We start from the raw sequence: 27,672 nt of genomic DNA, 5'->3' as shown, positions 1-27,672 counted from the left end.
TGGATGGTTGAAAGAAAGTACACGATTTGTGCATGTTCAACCAAGATAGTAAATGCCAAATACGATATCGAAAAGATCTTCTAATCTAAAGGATATTGGGCCATTGGCCATCTATGGTTGTGCCTATCATATCAACCGTCTGGATCATCGAACCAAGGGTCCCACTGGTGCAACTTCAAAACTGGGAGCACAATCTACAACATTTGGGCTCAAGCATTTTGCAGTATAACTAGAGCTGTACATGAGTAGCAAAGCTCAGCAACTCGCTCAACTTGGTTCAAAAAAGCTCCACTCGACTTGAAACTTGCTTGACTTGAGCCGAGTTCGAGCTTGACCTAGCTCGATCGGATCGACTCGAATTCGGCTTAACTCGAACTCGACTCGTGTACTAGGTATATATACCCTTCCCAAATAAAAAAACCCTACCCCTTTTGAAAAGTACTTTGCCCGTGCGCTCAACCCCTTCCCAAACAAAAAAACCCTACCCCTGTAAGACCGATGCCATCACAATCCACCCCACGAATCATCTTCCTACATTTTTCCATCGAGCTCTCATTGCCCAAGCTCCGCAACACCCTATGCAATTCCTCTAGTGAAATCGATCCATTCCCGTTGACATCAAATATCAAGAACGCATTCCAAGATTGCAGATGAATCCATGCCGGTAGTGTTAAGCTCTATGAATTCATTCAAATCGATGAATCCATCGCCGTCAAAATCAACATATCTCACCATCCTTTGAAGCTCTTCTTCGAAAGTAGGGTGGCCTAAGTTGCTCATGATCGAGCCTAGCTCCGACCATGATATCTTTCCATTGCTATTGGCGTCGAACTTTTGAAAGACGTGCTGGAGTTCATCAATTTGGGTTCTTTTCAAACTCAGCTCAAAATCTGCTCGAACTCGGCCGAGTCAAGCATGAGCCACTGCTCCGAGCTTGAAGCCCGAGCCGAGCCGAGTACAAGCTAGGGCTTAAGTAGACTGAGTCGAGTACGAGCTGAGCAAAGCTCAGCTCGGTTCGACTCATGTACACCTCTAATTATAACTCCAACTCATTAACATTGGCAGCAAGTCTACAGTCTCCATACGCTCTCTGTACAAAGGGAAGGATGGATGCATTTAACTGTTACTTTTCTTAAGTGCACCATTTGATTTGATACATGCGGGTATAAGACTTCTATTCGGTGAGATTACATGATCAATGGCTCAGATTGATCAAACCTATGATAGTTGGATATTTAGACTGAGAATACCGGTGGGCCCCAGTATTTAATGATCCAAACCATAGATCTTCTGAGAAGTGAGACCCATAATGCATGCGGGATGATGGCCGATTCTTCCAGATAAAAAGACATGAACGCTTCGAAATGGCCTGCAATACCCTGTTATAGATAAGAATTTGAGAGAAGGTTTACATTCCACGGAGAAAAGGTCATCCGAGGGTAAGAATCTTCCAATATAATTTTTAAAATAAAGATAGTCAGATGATCGGAGCCGTGCAATCCCTTGGATGCTACTCTTATAACCAATCAGAAAGCAGTGGGCTATAATTAGAGGTCATTGTGACAAGGAAAAAAAAAAAATATCGCCAAAACGGAAGATCCCATATTTAGAGGGGAAGAGTTAAAAAGGTCCGTTCACCAAAAAGATATTTCCGTTGCCGGGACTTGAACCCGGGTCTCTCGGGTGAGAGCCGAGTATCCTGACCAACTAGACTACAACGGAATGTTGTGAGACGAGCACATGGAATTTAAAAGTAGGAAAATCTTCAATGATTTCCCCATGGGCCGTTTGTTTCCACCCTTATGTATATCTGACATCAAATCCGTCCATCACTTTATACAGATCATTTTAAGAGGTTATGTTAAAAATCATATCGATCCAAATCTCAAGTGGGCCACTCCATATACAAACGCATGAGTAGAGTCATTCAACGTTGAAATATTACAGGGGCCCACTTGATGTTTAACCCATTTATAAAGTGATTACATGGAAGATGAAGGGAAATTGCAAATATCTGCTTTATCTAAGACTTGGGCGAGTCACAGGAAGAGTAAGTAGGGGGCGATCTATCCTGCTGTTTCCTATGGTGTGGGACACTAAAGTTTTGGATGATCCTGATTTCTTGGGCCAAGTCTTATAATGATCTTTGGAAAATGATGAACGGAAAGGATTTCATTCAAACATCAAGATGGCCCAATGGACCAATAGTTATGTTGCATCCGTTTGAGCAGGTTGAACACTATTAAATAATAGGGCCAATCGCCCCCAGACCGAATCGCTATAGCATTACTCATCAGTAGAATAATCGGGCCATCTCAAATAATCCAGACCGTTGAACTAATCGGTGATAACACGGTGATGGATGATCCCAAATTCACGGTTAGATCAGCACTTGAATCACCGGATACATGGAACGTGAACTTAAATTATAACACCAGCGTGTCCTGAAATTCCGCCTCGTAAGTAAACTCAGCGAGTCGACTCAGGTTATATATGTTCCACAAAGGCTGCAGGAATTGCTAAGTTTACAGGCACGTGCAAGGACACAGCTTGGTTGGTGACCCAACACCAGCTATCTGGCTGGTGTCAAACATCTGTGAGCCCCACCATGATGCATGTGTTTTATCTCCGCCTTTTGCCAGCTCATTTCAAGACATGGGCCAAAAACATAGGCAGATCTAAAGTTTAAGTGGACCACACTACATGAAACGGTGAGGATTTGAGTGCTCATCATTGAAAACTTTTTGGGGCCAGAGAAGTTTTGAACTAATCTAATATTTGTATTTTACTTTCATCTAAGTTATGTGACTCTATGAACGGTTTGGTGGCAAATATAATTAAACACCGCAAATCGTGGGTTTATATAAGTTGGGGTCCAACTCATTTTTCGTTCACGCCCTGAGATGAACTCGAAAAATGAAAGGATGGCATGGATAAAACACATACATCATTTACAACACAGCTGGTGATGGGTCATCAGCCAAATCCCCATAGCGATTCGCTGCTATTTGTTATATGGGTGGGAGTGGGACCCTAACCATAATACACATATCGATGCATGCATTATATATGTTTGCCATCCAACCTGTTTGATATGGTCACACAGAGAAAACACAAATATCTGCTTCATCCAAAACTTCTGGCCCAGCCTGCAAACCGATGGACCGCGTGGATATACAACACATGCATTAAGGTGGGCCCCACGGTTACCTCACCAAAGTTGTACACGTGGCATACATGTTCCCCTGACCAAATCGTATGAAACACCATTCGTAGAGGTTAGGTGGGTCCTGATCAGACCAGCTCTGGATGGGCCGCGGTAAAATATATTTGTAGAACGAACAGTTTGTAAGGGTTACGTGGGCCCTGGCCAGCTCTGGATGGGCTACAGCTAAAGATATTTGCAAAAAAAAATTTGTGGTAGTCTGTCAGACAACCGTAAGACCACCCCAGCCGGTTTTGAGACGGCTGAGAACGATCCTCTACAGCTTTGACCTACAGGAGATCTCAGCCATTAATCACGCTCTGATCTAACGGTCTTATCTCATCCACCAGACTTGGTTGCCTGTCTCCTTAGCACTCAAGGATACAGATGTACGAACCTATAGAACAGATCCTGTTCAAGTAAGGTCGTGCTCTAATAAGTCTGTCCAAGAATAAATAAATGTCGCACAACAAAATTCTCCTTGCGATGTGGGATATATGCAAGAGTGCACAGTTCATGTTCAAGGGAGAAGGAACTCAGGGAATGGATGCCTGAGATCTTCCAATCTCGTAGGCTATCGCATCATGTTCAATCGATGGTGGGCCAAATTCGATAAATGAATGAGGGTCCCACCTTTTGGTGACAATTCCAACCCTTCAATTGATGTATACGAGAACCAAGTTAAAGAACATTACAACCGACCATCCAAGTTCAAGAGAGGGAGGTCCAGAGGGTAGGGGTTTAGATGATTCCCTTTGGTGATTTATGGGAAATTGCAGATGGCCCATGTCAGATCAATGGTACAGAATCTGCAGATAACATAACCCATGTTCCACCTGTATCTGGAGACGAATTTCAAACACTTGAAAGAAAGTTTTCAACGGTTTACATTCAACTCTAAAAATCAAGGTTAGGATCACCATTGAAGTGTGATTACAGGACCAGATTCCAGCATGTCCCAATATCAATGGGTCACTGCACAGAAATTCTCCAATGCTGTTCTTGTCTGGTATTAGCCTGTTAGGATCATCACATCAGTTGAATACTTGGAACATGGACCAGGGCCCACAAATGAACACTCTTGATCTGGTACGATGGACCTCGCCGCAGATGTCCCAATCACAAAGATTCCACTGATTAGAGGATCCTGACTAAACAATATTTCACATTCTCTTGGTTGAAAGTGAGTTCTAACCATATTTTCTTTTGCGACCATTGATTTTTGGACGGACGAGGATTAGATTTAGGGGTGCACATGGAACTGGTAAACCGGACCAGAACCGACCAAACCACACGGTTTGGTCCGGTTTTGATGTGCACTGGTTCTGGTTCCGGTTCCGAAAATCAAAGAACCTATTAGTTCGGTTTGGTTCTCGATTTGAGGTTATGTAGAATCCAACCGTAGAACTGAACTTGGAACCAAACTGTGTTTATCATGCTTAATTGGACTTGTCTTCAAGCTATTTTATGAGTTTAGAATGTATTTTAGTTGTCTATTTAACTCATGATTTATGGTTTACAATGCGCCCATTAATTGTTTCCGTAAATGTCTTTTTGCACACCTTACACAATATCCATATCATTCATCAAATGGATCACAACACGAATAGACATGGGTTGGATTGTTATAAAAACATGCAATTGGGCTGGATTATAAAAAGTCCAGAACCGAACTAGTTTTTACGGTCCAATTCCGATTCGGTTCTAGTGTGCAAACCATCCAGTTCCGGCTCCGATTTTCCTGGAACTGTTAGGAATGGTTTGGTTCCGGTTTCACCCCCAAACCGAACCGTGTGCACCCCTAGATATATTCCCACATGGGAGATCTTTGGCGTGCATGACATTGATAGTGGGCCACATAATATCAACAGCTTCAGAGATTATGCTAACAATATTATCATATAATATAGTAAAATGGACAGTTAATACAACATGCTAAGACAACAATACCATAACACAATGCACATAAAACACAAAACAGCATTATCTCCTCATCTTCTCAATGCAATCTCAGCTTCCAAGAAAAAACAATTCACAATTTTCAGGCTTTCGATTTCCAAGAATGATGAAAGCAATGCTCTTCCTACTAAGAGAGGAAGTTCCAAAATTGAAATTTCTCTCTCCGCTCCTGAAATAGCCATGAGACAAACATGGGCTTAATTTGCTACATCTTTCATGCATTTAGAAGAAAGTAAGAAAATGCTCATTGGAGGTGGCATTGTTCTACATAGAATCTTGCGCCAACTAATAGCTGAATATAGGAAGATCCTCATCATAGCTGAAGATAGGAAGATCCAGAGCTGCCTCTGCATTACTCTTGTCTTCTGGAAATATTTCGAAGGCTGTCGATGCATTTGCCTGCATTTGCAAAAATGCATTCTAATTAGAATGGGGCAGCAATACATACAGAAGGCAAAAATTACCCAAAATATCTAACAAACATATGATTAACTTGATATTGAGTGAAGGGTTTTGGCGTCAGTAGAATTTTAGGAATTTAAGTTGTCAGATAGTTTCAGAAATTGGCTCCCAAACATCCATTTCTGATGGGATTTTATAGATATGCTGAAAGGTATTAATGGTGTTCCAAGTTAAACTAGGTATATATACCATGCTACCAGCCCAATTTCAGATGTTGGTGATGGGTGCATAGCAATATCTAACTGATCTGGTACGGACTCAGATTATGTTTACTAAATTTCCATCCAAAAAGATAACATACTGAAATACCTCACTGCACAGTTGCCGGATGTAGCCAACAATCCACAATTCCAGCTGCTCACCAGAAATATCCTTGTCAAATTCGCCAAGAAGACATGCTTGCTGAAAATGTGGAAAAAAAAGAAAAAGAACTCCTTTGTGAAAAAATTGAATTGGAAAATCACCACAAATCCAAAAGGCAAGGGACTGTTTGGATGCACGACTGAAATGGATTGCGATAACCATGTTTGATAAAGAGGACATGTCCAATGTGGTGCTAGCCTGCTTCATTCATAAGGGACTGGCCCCCCAAATTGCCATTACATCATTTGAAGTCCAAAATGAAACTTAGGGAATAGCAACTAACGGCCTGGATGCCATCACAAATTACAATGGTATGGCCCCCACATTGGTAATTTCCTCTTTACTGTGTTGATATATTGGAATTCGGCTCAATTGAGCAATCAAATGTGCTCATGGATGCCATTGTTTACAACATTTGGTGGAAACAGAAGTGTATCGGTTTCAAAAGACACCAATACTCCACAAAAACAAGAAAAATATTGGCTATACAATGCTGAGAATACAAGAAACCAATAAAGATAAAGTAGGATGGCTTTCAATATATGGTTTCAGTGTCATTTTGAGAATCCGAAATCTTACTGAAAAATCAGGACATCTTTAGCAAGTAATCAACAGATGAAAGGTTACTCACAATTACTCTGTTAGCAATGCCTCCACGTAGCTCCCATCCAATGCTCACCACCGCCTTGAAAATCCCATGTGTGCTAAGTATCGCCCAACCAAAGTAAACTCCGGAAACTTGATCAGGAAGAGATACGGCTGTAGCTCGGTCTGTAGTTTACAGGCAAAAGAAAACACAGATGAAAAAGCTTTGCACAGAACATGTCGGGAAGTCCATTTGGGTGCTCTCAGTTCACAAGATGAGACAGGATTTGGAAAGGAAAAATCAAGAAAGTAGAAGCACGCTGGAAGCAATTTCTGTTTTTCACGACCCAAACACAAAGGGTACTAAGCAGTCAGCATACTTTGGGAGCACCACCAACCATGACTGAGGAGCACATCCAAACACTACCGAAATCTTTTGCAGTTTTTAAACGAATATGCTGATGCCAATCGATGCTATTGGGTGTAGAATCCTCTGTTAAAGTTAAGAAAAGAGTCCTACTTGCCTGGAATTATACTCAGGGGCACAGAGCTGTCATTGGGGATTCCACTAAGTAGACCTTTTACGTGCAAGGGTTCAATCGGCAATGCATTTTGCACCCCTGAAACAACCAAAGTCCTTCAGATCATACCTTCAGGAGATTGGTATCTTGATGAAGAAGAACTAGAGTAGTAATTGAAAAGAGATATACAATCTTTAAACTCTGGAAGACCCCACAACTCGGGTTGAAACTCTAAAAGCGAATGAAGCACACAATCCGCAATGGAATAACAGTCAGCTAGTCGTACACTGGATGGGACTGCCACTACCTTCATTCCAGCATTCTTGGAAGCTCTAACACCAACCCTGGTAAAAATCTACGGGGTTAATTGAAAATGAATAACGGCATGGATTATGTGTGCATGTACTCCAGTTTCAGTAACTGCTGCCACCAACCATGGGCAAGTCTTCATCCTTTTATATAGATTCCATGGTATTTCTATTCATTTTGAGAATACTATGACACTAACTACGAATGGTGTGTTTGGTTGCGCACTGAACATCAAATATCATGACATTTCATGATTAATCAATCTAATTTGGTGCAAATTTCATTGTATTTCATGAAACTTGTTGCAACGGAGCAACCAAACACACTGCAATGGAACTGTAATCTATTGAACATAGTTGCTGTTTGGTTTGACTTACAGAGAGTCTTCAATCACCAGACAGTGCGCTGCATCTACACCCATTCTCTTTGCTGCCTCTAGAAATCTAAATCACAAATTGGAGAGACCCAAAAGAAAGAAGGTATGAACAGAAACATTTGGTCATCTGTAATTGTCTGGCAATATCATTTAGCATGTCAAAATATCTTACAAGTCAGGGGACGGCTTTCCAGATTTAACTTGGTCGCTTCCAAGAATCACTGAAAATAATTCTGTCCAACCTGTGTCACATTGTGGAAGACACATGATTAAATTAGGAACGAAAACAGGAAATATGCTTCTGATGAGAATTCCATAATCCAATCAGTTATGGAATTAGAGTGCAGAACATCTCTTAAAAGGGATTTGAAGCAGGAGAAACACCTGGTTAGAAGGATCATGCAACTAAGGTTTAGTCGGGCTACAGCTTGGTTGCAATGAATATCATGGAATTTCATGATTAATCAGCCTAGTTTGGACAGAAGATCATGGAATTTCATGATATCTGGTGCAACCAAACACACCCTAAAACAAAAATCAGGTGTAGGCTGCAGAGATATTCTTGAAAGTGAAGGAAAAAATGGAACCTTTGCTGCTATTCGAAAAAAAATAAAAAAAAATGGAAACCTTTATGGTGTGAGAGTTTCTCCCCTATATTTTCCCTTTTGGAGTTCGAAGCAAGTGCAAACGGAATTTTATGTTTATGGAGATGACTGATAAGGCGATTAGCACCTGGAAGTGCTTTTGCATTCGGCCACCTATAAAAATGAAAATAATTCAGGCATTTAGAATGTCCAAATTCCACATTGATTGCATTCATTCACTGGCTAATGTAACTTTACATTTAAAACATGATAACATTATCATCTCTATGAATGGAAACACAAACGATTACATTAGCAGATTTAATCCTTTCTCATCATAACAATGAAAATCACTTATGATATTACTATTTGAATTAACAAACAACCCATATGCGAGAAATAGATTTTGTGGATGGCACAGATGCTTATACATGCACACAAATATAGAAACATGAAATATTTTAAGGACTGATATATTTCTACCGTGGAATGGCAATTCAGTAGGCATGGATCACAAATCTCTGCCAATGTATTTGCTGGACCACAGATCCTGATCAACGTTTCTCACCTACCTAATAACGCCGAAGGCATAGTAAGCTAGTTCAATGTACCTTCAATCTAGATACAAATTCACAACCAACCATCTACAGAAATGGATTTGTGGGGTAGAATGAAATTGGTCATTACGAGATCACTTGCATTTGGGTTTGGCATTTCCTATTCCAAATTCGGACAGGATTCATAGTTGAAAACAGCATTGAATCTTTACCTCATGACTCTCACCCAATTCCCCTGTACATGAGGCTGTGTTTGAATGCACAAGTGAATCTAATTGCCAACCTTCAGTTTAAACAACAGAAAATGCAGAAACTCTAATGAGGAAGAGCACTTGAATTGTAGCAACATCCTTTCGAGACCCATTCCGTTGATATTACTGCAAAGGAAGGGGATAACAATGTGTTGATTTCCAATTTATCAGACTAATTAGTGCAATTCAGATTGATAGTTGATGCAATCACACCCATCCTAGATGTGCATGTTCCACACATGTGCAAAAGAAGAGGCACTGAAGGGGTCCGGCTTGGTGTGCGTAGTTGGAGTCCAGACCATTTCTAAGAAGTTTCCTTATCTGTTTAGCTGTAGGCCTTTTTGGTTTCAGTTTCCTTGAACTTTCTTAGATTAGGAATAGCAATATTCAACGAGGATTCTACACATGTAAAGCCTATACAGATTTCTATAAAGATTTCTATGAAGATTTCTTTCTCAATAAGAATTTGCTGAGAGGTTTTCTACCGTGGAAGAATTGAAGAGCTGCTTGTGTAATTTCTAGCATAAAGGCTAGACTATTGAGCTTGGCTTGTTTCTTCTTCTTCTTCTATCTAAGAATTTGAATCTTTATCATGAGAGGGTTTGAGTTTCAATCTGGTACATAAATTGGAGTTTGCAATCAGTTTCAATATATTTTGATTCTATTTAGGGGTCGTTTGGCACCTTGTATTTTGGGTGTGTTTGAGGGGATTTGAGAGGATTTGGGGGGATTTTTCCCCAAATCCATCATTTGGCAGGCATGGCTTCAGAGGTAAATGAAATTCATAGTTTTGGTGTGTTTTGAAATCGCACCTTTTTACTATGATTCCAGTGTAATTGAAGTGAAATGCCTTTTTTGGCTTCCTTTTTAAAGGAGGAGAATCGCATGTGTAATAAAGGTGTCGCTAGGCTACTTATCCACTATACATGTGGCACACTGATGATACCCACAAACAATTCAATTATCAGATGCAAAACTAAAATCACACCAATATAATGAACTCTCCAAATGTTGGCCATCAAAATGGACAGTTAAAAAGCATTGACAAGTCACTCGTTTGTGATCCTTACATTTATAGCCTACCCAAAGCTTGGAATTTCCTCATTTTTGGCCAAAGTATATCTTTAAAGCTGATTTATTTGATCAAATTCAGTTTCCTATGAATATACTAGAGAGTTCCAATGCATTCCAATTGCAAGAATTGGAACACAAGTTTTAGATTCCAGTGCATTCCAATAACAAGCTGCCAAACACAATTGAGGATTCAAAATTACCTTGATTCCAATGTAATTGTGATTTGGATTCCAATGCATTCCAAATATAATTTCCCAAACAAGCCCTTACATTATGAATGCACCCTAAATGTTTGTGCGGTTAAGTACACATACTCAAACACCAACATTCTCTTTCTCACTCTCATCTTTTACCCATTTGATATATAAACTGCGAATTGTTTCTCTTTTCTTTTAAATAAATAAATAATAATAATAATAATAATAGGGGATTGAACATATTGGACTATCCAATTCTATACATAGCATTTCTGTATATAGTACTTTATTCAAATTTCACTTCAAAACAGAAAATGCCCAAAGAAAAAAAAAAGCATTAAAACACACCAAAAAAAAAAAAAAGAGAAAGGAAAGAAGAACCAAAAGAAAAATGCCAGAGTAAGAATAGATTGGAAAACTGAAAGAAAGACTTGCCTCGCCGTATACATAGGCATGATCTCCTTTGAAAACTCACTGGCTGTCAAAGGGAGATCGTAGTCCTTGACGATAGACGCCGCGGATTCATTATGCATCTGTCCCAACCTGTTCTCTTCCTTCCCAGGATCCACCTCTTTCCCATATTTTGCTAGGAATTCCTCCAAAACACTCTCTGTAGCTTTCTCTGTGAACAAAGACCGAAAATTCAAAAAATCCAGCTCAAAAGAAACAAAACCCATGAATGAAATGGGGACAGGAATTGAAAAAGTACCTGTGTTCAAAATAGTCCCATCCAAATCCAAAATGACTGCTGATATTTTAGTTTCAGGACTAAGAGAGTCAGGCCCATGACCCTTCATTGAGAGAGAGAGAGAGAGAGAGAGAGAGAGAGAGAGAGAGAGAGAGAGAGAGAGAGAGAGAGGTTGGATTTTGGAATGAATGGAGATGAAGAGAGAGAGAGAGCGATTGGGTTTTTAAAGGGGAGAAAGGAATCGAATTGGAATGGAAAAAAGGTCGTGAAACGGTTTGTATTCTGATGGAAATGGGATTGGTGGGAGAATAGGAATTTCCTTTTTATTTGCTTCTGCTTCCCGCCTTCGCAGAGAGAGTGGGAAAGAGCATTAGAGCATGTTCTTCTTGGCGATGATATCGCAGAACGTGCCTCCAATGTACACGTGGCAGTGCATATTTTCGATCAGAGCCATCCATCTAGTTAGACCTATCATGGATTGCCCATTTTTTTAATAATCTCCCCCCTACTAGATAGTTATACCGTTGCTTTTCTGTAATTTTAGTTTTGTCGACCGTCAAATGGTTTTGCTTTTTTACTATCAGTTTGAATGATGTTAATTAGATGGATAGGTTCGTTCTAATGAAGATAAGATAATTCTAATGAGTTTTAAAATACAGTCCATCTTAAGTAGGCTCGATTAGATGATCCGTTTCGATTGATGAGATCACTTGAAACATGGACGGTTGGATAGAGTGCTCTACCGTGTTCCAGTTCCACCATATGTATAGAATAAGTTATGGGTGTCTGATACGGATATTCCACGTTCGACGTGGACATTGCGTGTTGGCAACATCCAACCGCCGTGAACGCAGGCCGTTGAAAGGCTTGTGCTATTTGATCCAAATATACTATCAGAATTCCCTCGTACAAGACCCATTGGGTGGGCCTCACCAATATAAACCGTTAACGGTTATGATCTATAGATTTGATTAAAAAATCAATGATTATATATAGGACTGTATTAACCCTTGGATAGCCTACGTAAAGACAAGGAGAAGAATCAACGGCCGTGGTAAAAAGGGGTGCAGATACAGTGGCGAAAAGACGTGGTAAGATTCATTTGTGGGTCCACAATGTCAGAGATGTAACGGTTAAAAAGGCTCAGGCTCATCTCTGACAGCACATGCCCCACCAATTGAATATCGTCACGTGGCAAGATTCAATTAGTGGGGTGATGGGCCAACTACCAAGGCTGAAAACGCTTAAAAAAGGCTTAGGCCCATCTTAAATATATGTGGTTCACCATGAAATTTGGACCGTTCAGATGTTATGCTTCTAAACATCCATTCAATAGCCACGAATTGGCTGGTCAGGATCTCTTGATCAATAAGACATTGAACACATTCTCTATCCATAACGTGTCCAATAATCACAGCTTAGTGGGTGTTACCCTTACTGTGTGGGGCCCACCTTGATAAATGTGTAGCATATCTATGCCGCTCATCTGTTTTTTCAGCTCATTTAAGGACCAATGAGAAACAACAGCCCAGAATTTGCCTGTGCTGAAAGCACAGACGATCCACACTTAGTCATTTTTCGGTGACGCCCACAAGGCATTCAAGGCAGTCAGAGTATCAAATCACTCCCTTTTGTCTAATTAGTCCTTTGATGTCTCCCTTTCAATAATGCATGTAATTTGGACACCGTATGAAAGTGCGTCGGGGCCAAAAAGGCCATTTGGATGCACTTTAATTATAAACCTTTGCCTCAGTTCCTGCTCAGTAAAATAGGTACTAAAACACCAACTCAATCAGTGTGGCAGGAAGCAGACTTGAAACTGCTTTTTTCATGAAGCTTTTTAGTGCATCCAAGCCAGCCCTAATAGTATTTAAATATCTGCTGCTCAACTTACCTGTTATATATTGTAGAGATTTTCTTTTTGTTTGATTTTTCTTGTTAAATCTATTAAACTATATATGTTTTCAAGTACTCTTCGGTCAGTTCTTTCTAATTCCTTTTTGGCAGTGGTTGAGCGGCCTGCCACCTCAGCAATTTTACATCTCATTGGGATGGGGTGGCTTACGAGGTGGGTTATATGAGATACAGAATGGCCACGGGATGAGTCCTAGTGTGTGAGACCTGTGAGATGCAAGGTAGCCCACGGGATCCCACCACGGGACCTGTGAGATGCAGGGTAATTCATTTGGAGGTCTTAGGTCTGTTTATCTAGGAGGGTCTAAATAAAAGGATCTTTGGTGCTTTCCTTACCATTATAAAGCTTTTAGTGCATTGCCCAATACTTCCTGCATTACTATTAGCAGTGTTTGTATGTGTCCACCTTATTTATTAGGTTGAATTGTAACACATGTAAGGTGCTTGAGGATGGACAATGGTGCATGGAAATTTGGCATGGGTGGATCACTTGAAGATGTTTGGTGGTACATTCTTTACACATTCAAATGTAACACGTGTACAGCGCTGGAAGATGGATGGTGGTATGTGTTTACATAATACAAGCTTGCACAAGGGCACATCTTTGCATAGTAAAATTCTTTTTTCAGGAGTTCGTCAAGAGGCTTTCAACTTTTATGCTTTTCTAGGGAAGTATAGCCAAAACCTGGCTATAAATTAAATATTTATTATAAGTTAATAAATAATTAAAAATTTTAAGTAAATAACTATAGGGATAATATAGGGATAAATTCACAATACAATCACAGAAACCAAAACTGCCCATATTTTAAAGTATTACGTTTCTATCTTGAGATTCCTGAAAAATATTTTTCTTTTTGTTTACTTTTCACAAGATTTTCAAAATATTGATGTATAAGTGCACGTGAATCACTTGAAGATAATGGTAATGTTGTCATGTCTCGTGTTGACGTGTTGAAGATGGGTAGTTGCAAATGCTGGGCATTGGCACATGTGAGTTTCTTAAAGATACTTATAACGGCAGATGTAGGCCGGGCACGTGAAGATGATAGGTGGTAGATGTGGTTGTCATGCTGATCATTTCATGGAAGGAGGAACATTTCTTTTTCTTTTTTTTGTCAAATTCCTGAAAATTAATGTTTCTAACGGCAGGGAAATGGAAATGGTAGCTTTCAAAATTTTAGAAAAAAAAAAAACTATAAAAGCATTGTTTCCGAATCAACATTGTAGTGAATAACTCTCTCTCTCTCTCTCTCTCTCTCTCTCTGAAACTTGCTCAAGACACAAAAACTTAAATCTCTTAAATGATGACCGAAGATTGTGTTTTTTTCATCATTCATGCAGGGATTCTTTACTTTTTCACTATGGGTTCTACGCATGATGCATGCATAAGGTGGTTTTTCATTGTCACGGGACCTGCTAGACGAAATCTACGTTGGTATATATCAACCATCACACTCTTCCATTTTATGAACTCCTTTTTACAACTCCTTTATCTACCCCTAACTCCCATGCCTTGCATACTTCTGTCTACCTCCACCTACATTGAACTTGTCATATCTACTAATAGCATATATTTAATCAGACTTGCATATCATAGAAAAAAATTATTAATTAAAAATGAAATTAATTTCATATCTTAAATAATTCAATTTTCATTACACTCATAAAATGCTGAAGAAAATGATAAGCAGATTTTATCCAGCCATTCCTAATTCTTTAAAAATGTCCGGACACACATCAAGAGTTTCTTTCTTCATGAACCCCAATGCATTTACATAGCGAGAATGGGAAGATATTCCATTGTTCTTAGTGAGGAGAACACGTGCACGATCACGTCCAAGATCCACCTCATTGCAGTTGGGATGGTTGCTGCCAATCGCCACCACCTCACAAATATCAGCTTGATGGTCCCCTTCCACGGGAATCCAATAAGTGCCTGACTCATCTGTTAGCCCTCCAATGCTATAAGTCATGAGCCCAGTAGACCTGTCGATGCACTCGATCCGTACTTTGGCTCCTGAAACACCATTAATATAAATTTATGGTCCGTTATAAATTATTCATTGACCATAATAACAACACTTCCATGATAAATAGAATCTAGATCCTTTCCTTGACAAAGTAGGAAAACCCTCCTTGTTGCAATTTAATTGGGTCACATCATCACATGCTACATTTAAATGTAGCGGTGCTAACAATGTCAGTGATGATGTGAACCAATCACAATAGAGGAAAATATGTTTTTTCTGAGTGAACCAATCACAATAGAGGAAAACAGGGTTTTTCTGATTGTGGCAAGCAAAGAATGCAAATTCTAATAAATAGAATATGACATTGACTTTAAAGAGACTTTTACCAGCAATGTTTTCACTAACGCGGGTTTTGAATCTGATGCGATATGTGTCACAATAAACTTTCCCTTCTACAAATAAGTAATCATGGCCGTAGGTGAACCCGAAAAAGGCAAAAAACCATGCTGGCAGCTACAATGAGAAGAGATTGAGATTTTTCCATTGGAAAATAAAAATAAAAGATAAAAAGAAAGTTCTTAAATTTTTATCTATGGAATTGTTGTAAGAACTCTATTTAGTGGGGCTTACTGATCAACAGTCTAGATTGTCATTCAGTTGGACTAGATGATTGAGTAGACCAGTTGGCCCCACTTCATATGATTCGCTGTGCAATTCTGATTGCGCAACAATGCGTATTAGGGTTGGAATGTTATAATTGTTTACGTAGACAGCAATTTGAGTCGAACTGGGACACAACAATGTGGAGGGTGGTAGAGGGAGTTTTGATGGGTTTCGAACTCCCCCTCCACAGTTTCTATAAAAGAGAGTTAGGTCCCCGATCCTACACTATAGTAGAAATTCGAGTCCCATCTTATGAATTGCAAAAAGAGTGTGAAGGAGAGGAAGATCGTAAGCTCTACAGAAATTCTGGTATTCTGGTATTCTTATTCGGCTTCCATGGTGGCGTCTCATCTAGGTACGCTATCTAAACCCTTAATCGTCATGTCCCATGCACAGACAGATCCGTGAGCCTATTCCGCATATAGATTAAGTCCCACAATTGTTTAATGAGGGTTGACGTTGGGTGGAAAAAGGGACTATCGAGTACGAGTTTTATAGAAGAGGGGGTAAAAGTTAATTTGGAGGGATGATTTTTTTCCCGATGAGATTGGAGGGTGGAGAGTGAGTTGACTCATTCCTTGTCGGGTTTCCTCGGTGGATCCAATCAGCAAATGTTTGTAAAACTAACTGCATGCGCTTTCATATCATATTGTGGGAGAAGATACGGTAGAGAGTGGGACCCGAATATGTAGAGTTGTCTCTCTACAGTACACGTGGCAGGTGATGTATTGATCTATGCTTTCTATCTAGTGGGCCCTGCTTTGGATATTCGGATGGTCGAAAACACACATGGATTGCATGATCCTAGTTGTCTGTTCAGTAGATTTTAATCCAATATTGGTACAGAACAGGAGTAGCTGAAGGTTTAGGTTCGTATATATGTGCTTTGTATCAGGTGTTATGTGTGATTTTTGAAACATCAGATATCCATGATAGGTCCCACCAGATGGCTGGTTCGGATCAATACATCACACTACGACGATTACTGCGGTGGATGGATCGACTGTATCATCTACCCAAACGCTTGCATCTTTGTTAGAAATGTGGGATATTCAATGGGACATGATCCAGCCCTTCATGTGATGAGCCTCCTTTCAACCCCTCTATAAGGTTCAAGTATGGAAGTCTTACGTATTAGGTATTAGTTTTATTGGATATGAATAGACTTTAGATCTGAGACTTCATGTGCTATTGCCCGTGACAACTAAATAACTAAGAAATCATATATTCTCTTTTCAACCCCTCCGTGAGGTTCATGTATGGAATTGGTTCTGAATGAACTTTGAAATTCGGATATAAGCCTTTATATGTTATTGCCCATATCAACTAAGCATACAGTGTGGCAGGTTTACATACAAAGTCTAAGTCTGGATCTTATCACATCAGAAGTCTAAGTAAACTCTAGTTATATATATATATATATAGAGAGAGAGAGAGAGAGAGAGAGAGAGAGAGAGAGAGAGAGAGAGAGAGAGATGCTTGGGTGTCTAATCCGAACAGTCCATGTGATATGGCATCCCATGAAACCCCACAAGACCAATTTTCACACTGATGTAAAACTCTGGGCCATAGAAAAGAGAGATACAATCAAGGGAGGAAATTGCTTTCTTTTTCCATGGCCCACCAAGTTTTGGATCAAAGTATAAGTTAGGTTTCATCAGGTGATGCATCGCATGGACCGTTCAGATTTTAAACTCACATCACGTGAGATGAATTCTCAAAAAGTTCTCACAAGTATAACACACACCATTTGACCTATGCAAATATCAAACGGGACTTCAACCACTTAGCGAAGCAGCCCAGGGAAAAATTACCTGCTAATTAACATCTATACCATCAGTTAAAAAAGTATCACGCGCATGTATCAAATGTGTAACACACTTTAAAAGAGTATAATCTTTATTTCACCGACGAGAATCTTGACTTTTCACTCTCACTTCCACTTAGTTTTTTAATGGAAGACACCTTGTAGCTAAAGCAGATGCGTGTAATCCCTTCTAAATGAGCGTTCCGTCCAAATGGCCCATGCTTCCAAAAGTGGACATTGCATGTGTTAAAAAGGCCAATGCAAAGAAGAGAAGTTCAAGTGCCCTGCCAGGTGCACTCGATCTCGTCCCCTTCTAACAGATCCATCAGGTGAAACTTTCTGCATTCTTTGTCGCAACACGCGTGTGAAAAGCATGCTAAAACGCATCAAAGTTGGAAGTACTGTTAAAAAAACAATACAAAAAAGAGTTTCCGTTGCCGGGACTTGAACCCGGGTCTCTCGGGTGAGAGCCGAGTATCCTGACCAACTAGACTACAACGGAATGTTGTGAGATATGCACATGGAATTTAAAAGTAGGATAAACATGTATGATTCGCCCATCGCCTCTCACAGGAGCACGTATTAGTATACTTGCCTCCAACACAGGTAACATGAATCTCTTTTGGATTCCTCCATAAAGCATATGTGGCATCCAAACTGTACATTCACTTGAGCCAGCCCCATTTTAGAAGATGAACCTAAAAATCATGTGGATCGTGGGCCACACCACATGTGTAGAGTCTCCACCAATGAAATCTTGCAGGGCCCACTTTGATTTTTTACATGACATCGACATCCAACCCATTCATAGAGCGAGTACATGGAAGGTGAAGGGAAAATGCAACTATCTGCTTTATGAAAGACTTCAGCGGGCCCCAAGAAGATTTAATGGCGTGCAACCTATCCAACTGTTCCCCGTGGTGTGGCTCACTTAAGTTGTAGATGAGCCTGATTTCTTGGCTTGAGTCTTGCAATAATCTGTTGCAAATGATGAACGGAATGGATTTCACGTAAACATCACAATGGATCAATAGGTACATATGTTGCAGCCGCTGGCTCCCTCGAGAGCACGGACGCATCGTTACAGTTGGACGGTTGACATTGAAGGTGGGCCATATGATGAAGGACCCATATTAAAGGTGAGCCACGTTTGATAAAGGTCCACATCAAAGGCAGGAACCACATTACATGGTGGACATTGAATATTGGCCCACATAATGGGTGGTTGACATCAAAAGTGGGCACATGATCGGTAATGAAGGTGGGCTAGATAGTCGTATTTATAGGTGGAACCCACATGATAGATGGTGAACATTGAAGATTGACCCACATGATAGACAGTTGTCATCAAAAGTGAGCCTACATAATAAACAACCTATAAAGATGATAGATGGCCAATATCAAAGAGGGGACCCATGTGATGGTGAACATGGAAGGTCAGCCCACTCAATGGATAGTAACATTAGAGGTGAACCCATACAATGAATGACCCATGTTGAAGGTGAGCCACATACATAGATAGTCCACATCAAAGGTCTCATAGGATGGACCACCCATATCCAAGGCAGCCCAACATAATGGATGGTCCACATCGAAGGTACGACCCACATGATGGATGGCATCAAATGTAGACCCACATGATCGATGGCCCGCATTAAAAGGGGGCCACGGATGGTGCACATCAAAGATGGGCCCACATGATAGGCAATCCACATCAAAGGTGGGTCCCACTTCTGACTGCCCACTCTTCTTAATTGAATGATTTTTAGCTATTTAATCAATGGCCAAAATTCAAACAATCCCAATTGATTATAATACAGTTGTTTCAATTTTTAAAAATGACAACAACACTCTTTTGAAATAATCTCTTATTTAAGTATTTTACAAAACATATTTATTTCAAATTAGAACTATTTTTAAGTTATAAAAAAAAGTAATTTATCAAATGAAAGTAATTTTACTAAATGAGCTTATTGTAAAACAAAAGCTAGAACAAGAAATCTTAATTCTTTCTTTTTAGAGAAGCTCTTATTAGATTAGATAAAATTTGCAAAAGATGCCAGGGAAAAACTTTCATACTACCTCGAATTAAACCACCTAAATAACAAATTCCACCATATATTAGGTTATACACTGGAAATCAACTGAACCTACAACCCGAAATGGAAGCTCATTGCGTAGTGAGTAACTTACTATGCTTAGCGTACTAAGTAAACTCTGTGAGGAAAACCATGATTCAAGTATCTGATCCACTCTGTCCATCCATTTTACCAGATAATTTTAGGTATATATAATGTTCAAATAGACCACACCACAGGAAACAGTTGAATTGCACGTCTACCGTTAAAAAAATATTGGGGGCCACAGAAGTTTTGGATCTGTGCCACATATGCAGTGGGCCGCACTATTCCTTCAGTTGATTTGGACCTTCCTGCAGACCTATGAAATGTCCATGTGCGTGTGTACCGAGTATTACACCAGCCCCGACGATCAAATAACACCTCTCTATGAGCTTGCAAGGACGTTCTACACGAGCCTTGACCTTCAAGGGATCTCAGCCGTTAATCAGTCTCGTTCCCCTGACCAAACCGTATGAAACGACAGTACGTAGAGGTTAGGTGGGACCTGGATGGCCCACAGTAAAAGATAAAAATTGTGGGAAATCTGTCAGACAACCGTAAGACCACCCCAGCCGGTTTTTAAACAGCTGAGAACGATCCTCTACAGCTTTGACCCACAAGAGGTCTCAGCCATTAATCACGCTCTGATCTAACGGTCCTATCTCATCCACCAGACTTGGTTGCCTGTCTCCTTAGCACTTAAGGATACAGATGTACGAGCCTATAGAACAGATCCTGTTCAAGTAAGGTCGTGCTAAAGAAAGTCTATCTCATGATATAAAAAGGAATCTTAAAACTAGTCTCGTAGCAATGTGGGATTCAGCAGCTTGATATTCAACGGAAAAAGTGCCTCAGAGAATGGATGTCCGAGATCTTCCAATCTCGTGGACTTTGGGGTCATGTTCAATACATGGTGGGCCACGCCAGATAAGGGAACGGTGTATCCCACTTTTTGGTGACAATTCTAACCCTTATATTAATGTACACGAGAACCAATTTAAAGAAAATTCCAACCAACCATCTACGTTCAAGAGGGGAAAAGTCTAAAGGATGGGTGTTTATGATAACTTCCCTTTGATGATTTATGGGCCATTTCAGATCAATGGTTCAGAATCTGCAGATCACCTAACCACCTCATGTTCCACCCGTACAAATTCAAAATCACATGACAATACGCGATACATGGGCCCAAGGATAGGATTATTGTATAAGTTCGGTTTTTGAATCATGCTCCAACTAAGGCAGAGCCCACTAAATGGATAGCTCTGATTCACCATCTACCCTTCCCTGTGAGACCATTTACTTCCCATTATCTATCACACGTCACAATAGAGAATTATGTCTCTCCACTCCTGAAATAGCAGGGAGACAAACATGGTCTTCATTTGCTACATCTTTCATGTATTGGGAAAGAAGAAAAAAGAAAATGCTTATTGGTCCTGCATAGAATCTTTCACCAACTGATAGCTGAACATAGGAAGATCCAGAGCTGCCTCTGCATTGCTCTTGTCTTCTGGAAATATTTCTAAAGCTGCCGACACATTTGCCTGCATTTGCGAAAATGTATTCTAATTAGAATGGGCAACGATACATACAGAAGGCAGAAATTACCCAAAATATCTAACCATCATCTAATAAACTTGATATTGAGAATTTTTGGAATTTAGGTAGTCGGATAGTTTCAGAAACTGGCTCCCAAACATCCATTTCGGATGGGATTTGATGAATCTGCTGAAACTTATTAATGGTGTTCCAAGTGAACCTAGGTATATGCTACCAGCTTAACATGCCCATCAATCTCAACGGTCTAATTGATGGACCACAGCCCAAAATGGTCCCACAACTCCAATCAATGGAACTTTGTATATCATTGGCATATGGGTTGGAGAATTTAGTTCAGAAGGGTATGGTCAGCATTCAAAGCATGGTTTCAGATGTTGGAAATGAGTGCATAGCCATATCTAATTGATTTGGTGTGGACTCAGATTATGTTTACTAATTTTCCATCCAATAGGATATCTAATTGAAATACCTCGCATCGCAGTTGCCGGATGTAGCCAACAATCCAGAATTCCAGCTGCTCACCAGATGTATCCTTGGCGAATTCTCCAACAAGAGATGTTTGCTGAAAATGTTTTTAAAATAATAATAATAAATAATAAATAAATAAATAAATAAAACACTCCATTGTGAAATTTTAAATTGGAAAATCACCAGAAATCCAAAAGGCAAGTGGCTGTTCGAATGCACAGCTGAAATGGATTGCAATAACCATGTTTCATAAAGAGGACATGTCCAATATGATGCTAGCCTGCTTCACTCATAAGGGACTAGCCCCTCAAATTGCCATTACAATCACTTCCAAAATGAAATGAATGGAATCGCAGCTAACTGCTTGGATGTCATCATAAATTACAATGGTAAAGCCCCCACGTTGGTAATTTCCTCTTTACTGTCTTGATATATTGCAATTCAGTTCATCCAAATGTGCTCAAGGATGCCATTGTTTACAACATTTGGTGGATCCAGAAGTGGATCGGTATTGAAAAGTCATCAATACACTACAAAAACAAGAAAAATATTGGCTATACAATGCTGAGAATACAAGAAACCAATAACGATAAACTAGTATGGCTTTTTTCATATATGGTGTCAGTATCACTCTGAGAATCCAAAAGCTTCACCGAAAATAAGGACATCTTTCACAAGTAATCAACAGATGATGGGTTACTCACAATTACTCTGTTAGCAATACCGGTATGCAGGTCCCATCCAATGCTCATCACCGCCTTGAAGATCCCATGCGTGCTGAGTATCGCCCAACCAAAGTAAACTCCCGAAACTTGATCAGGAAGAGATTTGGCCGATGCTCGGTCTGTAGTTTACAGGCAAAAGAATACACAGATGAAAAAGCTTTGTGCAAAACATGTCTAGGAGTCCATTTGGGTGCACTCAGTTCCCGAGATGGGACAGGATTCTCTACTGCAAAATGGGATTGAGGTAAGGGGATTTCACGTCCTAGTTGTAATCATGATTTGCAGAGGAAAAATCAAGAAAACAGAAGCCCGCTTGAAGCAGTTTCTGTTTTTCACAACCCAAACACAAAGGGTACTAAGCAGTCGGCACACTTTGGAAGTACACCAACCATGACTCAGCAGCACATCCAAACACTACCGAAATCTTTTGCAGTTTTCAAACTAATATGCCGATGCCAATCAATGCCATTGGGTGTAGAATCCTCTGTTAAAGTTAAGAAAAGAGTCCTACTTGCCTGGAATTATACTCAGGGGCACAGAGCTGTCATGGGTGATTCCGCTAAGTAGACATTTTATGTACAAGGGTTCAATTGGCAATGCATTTTGCACCCCTGAAACAATCAAAGTCCTTCAGGAGATCAGTGTCACGACAAAGAAGAACTAGAGGAGTAATTGAATAGAGATATACAATCTTCAAATGCTGGAAAACCCCACAACTCTGGCTGAAACTCTAAAAGCGAATGAAGCACGCAATCCGCAATGGAATAACGGTCAGCTTGTCGTACACTTGATGGGACTGCCACTACCTTCATTCCAGCATTCTTGGCAGCTCTAACACCAACCCTGATAAAATAAATAAATAAATAAACTACATGATTATTTCAAAATGAATAATGACATATATAATTTGTGCAAGTACTCCAGTTGCAGTAACCGCTGCCACCGACCATGGGCAGGTCTTCATCCTTTTTTTTACAGAATCCATGGTATTTCTATTCGTTTTGAGAATACTATAATACTAATTACTAAAGGTGTGTTTGGTTGCGCACTGAACATGAAATATCATGATATTTCATGATTAATCAGTCTAATTTGGTGCAAATTTTCATTGTATTTCATTAAGTTTGGTGAAATGGAGCAACCAAACAAACCATCATAAATGAGAAATGTGCTGGTAACGCTTACAAAGTTTAAGCAGATACAAAGCACTTGAAAGAACATGGAACTGCAGACCTATCTAATATGCAAAAATTTCATGGAAATTCATATAATCTATTGAACATAGTTGCTGTTTGGTTTGACTTACAAAGAGTCTTCAATCACCAGACAGTGTGCCACATCTGCACCCATTCTCTTTGCAGCCTCTAGAAATCTAAATCACAAATCGGAGAGACCCGAAAGAAAGAAGGTATGAACACAAACAGATAGTCATCTGTAAACATCTACCAATATATTGAGCATGCCAAAATATCTTACAAGTCAGGGGAGGGCTTTCCAGATTCAACTTGGTCGCTTCCAAGAATCACAGAAAATAATTCTGTCCAACCTATGTCACATTGTGGAAGACACATGATTAAAATGGGAAGGGAAACAGGAAATATTCTCACTTTTTTTTTTAAGGTAACAATACCAGGTATAGCACTGGATCACTCACACACACTACACTGATTCTACCAGCTCTCTACCAGGAAATATGCTTCTGATGAGAATTCCATAATCCAATCAGTTATGAAATTGGAGTGCAGGACATTTTTTAACCAAGTACCCTTCCATCATTTTTTATTCCAGTACGCCGGTTTATTTAACAAAATCCTCCTTAACACGCCCCTGCATTGGAAATAACCAATATTGCCATTACTTCTTTTTCTTTTTTTTCTTAATTTTCCATTCAAGTGCAAGGTTCAAACTGATTTATTGGCCTTACTACAGTCTATCAGAAGAATCCTTTTTCACTTAAAACAGATTGATGAAACAGGGACAGAACTTGTTAAGGCTAATCAGGTCAACTCAACAGAGAAAAATGCATTAGATGGTCGGGACTATTTAAAGTTAATAGGGTCCATTCCTATTAGGTTTAGCCTATAGTTGAGTGAGGGAGCAAGGAAGCATTTGCTTTAATATGTTAGCAAGCAAGAGCGTGAATCCGACACACAATTCGAAGCAGGAGAAAAACCTGGCTAGAAGAATCATGCAACTAAGGATTAGTTGAGCTCCAGCTTGGTTGCATTTGCTTGCAACGACTATCATGAAATTTCATGATTAATCAGACTAGTTTGGACAAGAGATAATGAAATTTCATGATATCCGGTGCAACCAAACACACCCTAAAACAAAAATCAGGTGTAGGCTGCAGAGGTAATACATCTTAAAAGTGAAGAAAAATGGAAAACTTTACAGCTATATACAAAAAAAAAAAAAAAGCATGATTAATCAGCCTAGTTTGGACAAAAGATAATGAAATTTCATGATATCTGGTGCAACCAAACACACCTTAAAACAAAATTCAGGTGTAGGCTGCAGAGGTAATACATCTTAAAAGTGAAGAAAAATGGAAAACTTTACGGCCATATCAATAAATAAATAAAATGGAAACCTTTCTGGTGTGAGATTTTCCCCCCTATACCCTCCCTTTTGGAGTTTGAAGCAAGTGCAAATGGAATTTTATGCTTGTGGAGATGACTGATAAGGCGATTAGCACCTGGAAGTGCTTTCGCACTTGAACACCTATAAAAAGGGAAATAAATCAGGCATTTATAATGACTAAATTCCACACTGATTCCATCCATCCACTGGCTAATGCAACTTTACATTTAAAACATGGTAACATTACCATCTCTATGAATGGAAATACAAGCAATTACATTAGCAGACTTAATCCTTTCTCATACTAACATTGAAGACCACTTATGATCTTACTGTTTGAATTTTAACAACCCATGTGCGAGATATAGCCATAAAGGCTAGATGACTGTTGATCTTTGCTTGTTTTTTCTTCTTCTTCTGTCTAACAACATGAATCTTTATTATGAGAGGGTTTGAGCTTCAATCTGGTACGAAAATCTCAGTTTGCAATCAGTTTGTATATCTTGATTCTATTTAAATTAACAGTGCATTCAAATGCACCGACGTTAAGCACCCGTTCTCAAACACCAACATTCTCTTAATCTCTTCTTTTAGCCATCTGATATATAAACTGTTGAAGTGATAAAGTCCCTTGATATACATTGATACACTACACTCTAACAGCTTAAGCTTTTAGAGTAAATGGTTGTTTGACATGGTCTCAAAGCGGAAGGTCTTATGTTCGAATCTCGAGAGCAGCAAATATGCCTCGCTAATATATTATTCTCCCACGGGGGGCATGTGCGGGGGGGTGTTGAAGTGATAAAGTCCTTTGATATACATTGATACACCACACTCTGATAGAGAGAGAGAATTTGACATATAGCACCATCCAAAAAATTAATGGCAGAGTGGTTTTTAACAAAATGGAAGGTGTTATTTGGGAAAATGCTAAGGGAGATTTTTGTTTGTCTTTGGGTGGAAAACGGAAGGTGTTATATGTCAAAACCTAAATAAATTTTTTTTTTTCTAATGAGAGAATTTTCACGTGCTCTGTATATTGAATTAGAAAAAAAAAAATGAAGATGATATCTATAATTCTATATACCAATTTCTTGGAATTTTATAAATGTCATTTATGTATATGGTACTTATTCAATTTCTACTTCAGCATTGAAACCCATGAAAAAGATAAAAGGAAAGAAGAACCAAAATAAAAACGTTGAAAACTGAAAGAAAGACTTGCCTGGCCATATACAAAGGCATGACCTCCTTTACAAACTCACTGGCTGTCACTGGGAGATCGTAGTCCTCGAGGATAGTCGCCACGGATTTGTTCTGCCCCATTCCCGACCTTTTATCTTCCTTCCCACTATCCAGCTCTTTCCCATATTTTGCTAGGAATTCCTCCAAAACATACTCTGCAGCTTTCTCTGTTAACAAAGACTGAAAATTCAACAAACCCAGCTCCAAAGAAAGAAAACCCATGAATGAAATGGAAACAGGAATTGAAAAAGGACCTGTGTCCAAAAGGGTCCCATCCAAATCGAAAATGACGGCTGAGATTTTAGTTTCAGGACTCAGACAGTCAAGCCCATGGCCCTTCATTGAGAGAGAGAGAGAGAGAGAGAGAGAGAGGGGTCTGGATTTTAGAATGAATGGGGATGAAGAGAGGGAGACTGGATTTTTAGAGGGTGAGAAGGGAATCGAATTGGAATGAAAGAAACGACGTGAAGCGGTTTGTATTCTGAATCTCTGATGGAGTTGGGATTGGTGAGGTAATGCCCAATCTGCGCGCCTTAAAATAATCTGAGAAAAGGGATAGACGGTTTGGATGCAAAGATACATCACGGTGGGCCCGCCCACAGAACTGCCCGTTCGGAGCTAGGGACGGGCGGGGGTAGTACGCAATCCGCGCCCGCCTCAACGCTCCTGCCGAAGATGGGCCCACGGTCGACTGCGTACTGGACTGACCGACTTTCAAACCATCCATCGAGTTCGGTGCGGCCTGGGAAGCGGAATGGCTAGTGTACCCCACACCAGCTATTTAGCTGCTGTATTGACGTTAATAAGTTTCGTTTGTGGGTCTGTTTATAGGTATGTGTTCTATTATTGAGATTCAAATATTGCATAATTTTTTTTTTTATATCTTGATTTTATGAATGTAAATCATCTTAATATTTTATTTTACTCATATATGTGTTGTAAGATGAATTTAAGAACTTGGATTGAAAAATAGTGCTAAAAAGTAAGAAGTTGATGCTAAAAAATCACCAAGGCAAGAGATGGATCTTAGGAGATCAAGATTGAAGAATTCACATGTTAAAGATCCAAGAAAATCAAGTGAGGAATGAAGAGAATCGAAGATTTGAAGTGAAGAATCTTGAAATCGTCCTGAAAAAGTGTAGTCTGGAGCTGTGAAGTTTATTTTGGGAAACTATGCAGCAGGAAGTCTATTTTAAACGAACTATACAGCGAGAAGTCTATTTTGAAAAAATATGTATATTTTATACGGTTTTTCAACTTTACACGAAAATCAGAGTTCCCTACTTATAAATATGGCTTCATAGGGCATTCCTAAACATTATTCAGGGCATCCTAAAGCAAAATTTAGGTTTTTAAAGAGTTTTTAGTTTTATTAAAGCTTTGTAAGTTGTTTTTTTTAGATTTTTTCTATTTGCAATTTTTTCTTTATTTCTTGTTGCTTTTTATTTCTGCAATGTAATTATGTTTTTCTAAGTTCCAT

The 27,672-nt window shown here is 39.5% G+C and overlaps 3 protein-coding genes and 4 non-coding genes across 7 annotated transcripts; all 7 read right to left on the bottom strand.

Moving 5' to 3' along the window:
• Window positions 1-1,649: 1,649 nt before the first annotated feature.
• Window positions 1,650-1,722, bottom strand: TRNAE-CUC (transfer RNA glutamic acid (anticodon CUC)). The gene has a single exon. It is a non-coding gene; the product is annotated as a tRNA-Glu (tRNA).
• Window positions 1,723-3,422: 1,700 nt separating this feature from the next.
• On the bottom strand, window positions 3,423-3,634 carry LOC131241912 (small nucleolar RNA U3). The gene has a single exon (XR_009169475.1). It is a non-coding gene; the product is annotated as a small nucleolar RNA U3 (small nucleolar RNA).
• A 1,537-nt stretch (window positions 3,635-5,171) lies between these two features.
• LOC131241018 (bifunctional riboflavin kinase/FMN phosphatase-like) lies at window positions 5,172-11,472 on the bottom strand. Its single transcript, XM_058239631.1, has 11 exons — window positions 11,303-11,472; window positions 11,153-11,256; window positions 10,879-11,065; window positions 8,408-8,538; window positions 7,953-8,022; window positions 7,782-7,847; window positions 7,285-7,439; window positions 7,099-7,194; window positions 6,621-6,760; window positions 5,936-6,028; window positions 5,172-5,563 (listed from the first exon to the last, which is right to left on the bottom strand). The coding sequence occupies exons 2-11, from the start codon at window positions 11,238-11,240 to the stop codon at window positions 5,450-5,452; spliced, it is 1,140 nt and encodes a 379-aa protein (XP_058095614.1). The 5' UTR covers window positions 11,241-11,256; window positions 11,303-11,472; the 3' UTR covers window positions 5,172-5,449.
• Window positions 11,473-14,742: 3,270 nt separating this feature from the next.
• Window positions 14,743-22,307, bottom strand: LOC131239134 (olee1-like protein). Its single transcript, XM_058236691.1, has 6 exons — window positions 22,200-22,307; window positions 21,641-21,733; window positions 21,066-21,155; window positions 15,832-15,874; window positions 15,405-15,476; window positions 14,743-15,065 (listed from the first exon to the last, which is right to left on the bottom strand). The coding sequence occupies exons 1-6, from the start codon at window positions 22,305-22,307 to the stop codon at window positions 14,743-14,745; spliced, it is 729 nt and encodes a 242-aa protein (XP_058092674.1).
• Window positions 17,918-17,990, bottom strand: TRNAE-CUC (transfer RNA glutamic acid (anticodon CUC)). Its single transcript has one exon. It is a non-coding gene; the product is annotated as a tRNA-Glu (tRNA).
• On the bottom strand, window positions 20,150-20,361 carry LOC131241911 (small nucleolar RNA U3). Its single transcript, XR_009169474.1, has one exon. It is a non-coding gene; the product is annotated as a small nucleolar RNA U3 (small nucleolar RNA).
• LOC131241019 (bifunctional riboflavin kinase/FMN phosphatase-like) lies at window positions 20,792-26,701 on the bottom strand. Its single transcript, XM_058239632.1, has 9 exons — window positions 26,447-26,701; window positions 26,173-26,359; window positions 24,958-25,088; window positions 23,841-23,910; window positions 23,671-23,736; window positions 23,053-23,207; window positions 22,344-22,975; window positions 21,641-21,733; window positions 20,792-21,155 (listed from the first exon to the last, which is right to left on the bottom strand). The coding sequence occupies exons 1-7, from the start codon at window positions 26,532-26,534 to the stop codon at window positions 22,872-22,874; spliced, it is 801 nt and encodes a 266-aa protein (XP_058095615.1). The 5' UTR covers window positions 26,535-26,701; the 3' UTR covers window positions 20,792-21,155; window positions 21,641-21,733; window positions 22,344-22,871.
• Between the last annotated feature and the right edge of the window lie 971 nt (window positions 26,702-27,672).

Source organism: Magnolia sinica, chromosome 3 (genome assembly GCF_029962835.1).
Source record: "Magnolia sinica isolate HGM2019 chromosome 3, MsV1, whole genome shotgun sequence".
In the NCBI taxonomy this organism is placed as follows: domain Eukaryota; kingdom Viridiplantae; phylum Streptophyta; class Magnoliopsida; order Magnoliales; family Magnoliaceae; genus Magnolia; species Magnolia sinica.
Note: the sequence above shows the minus strand (reverse complement) of the source record. Positions and strands in the feature narration are given on the sequence as shown.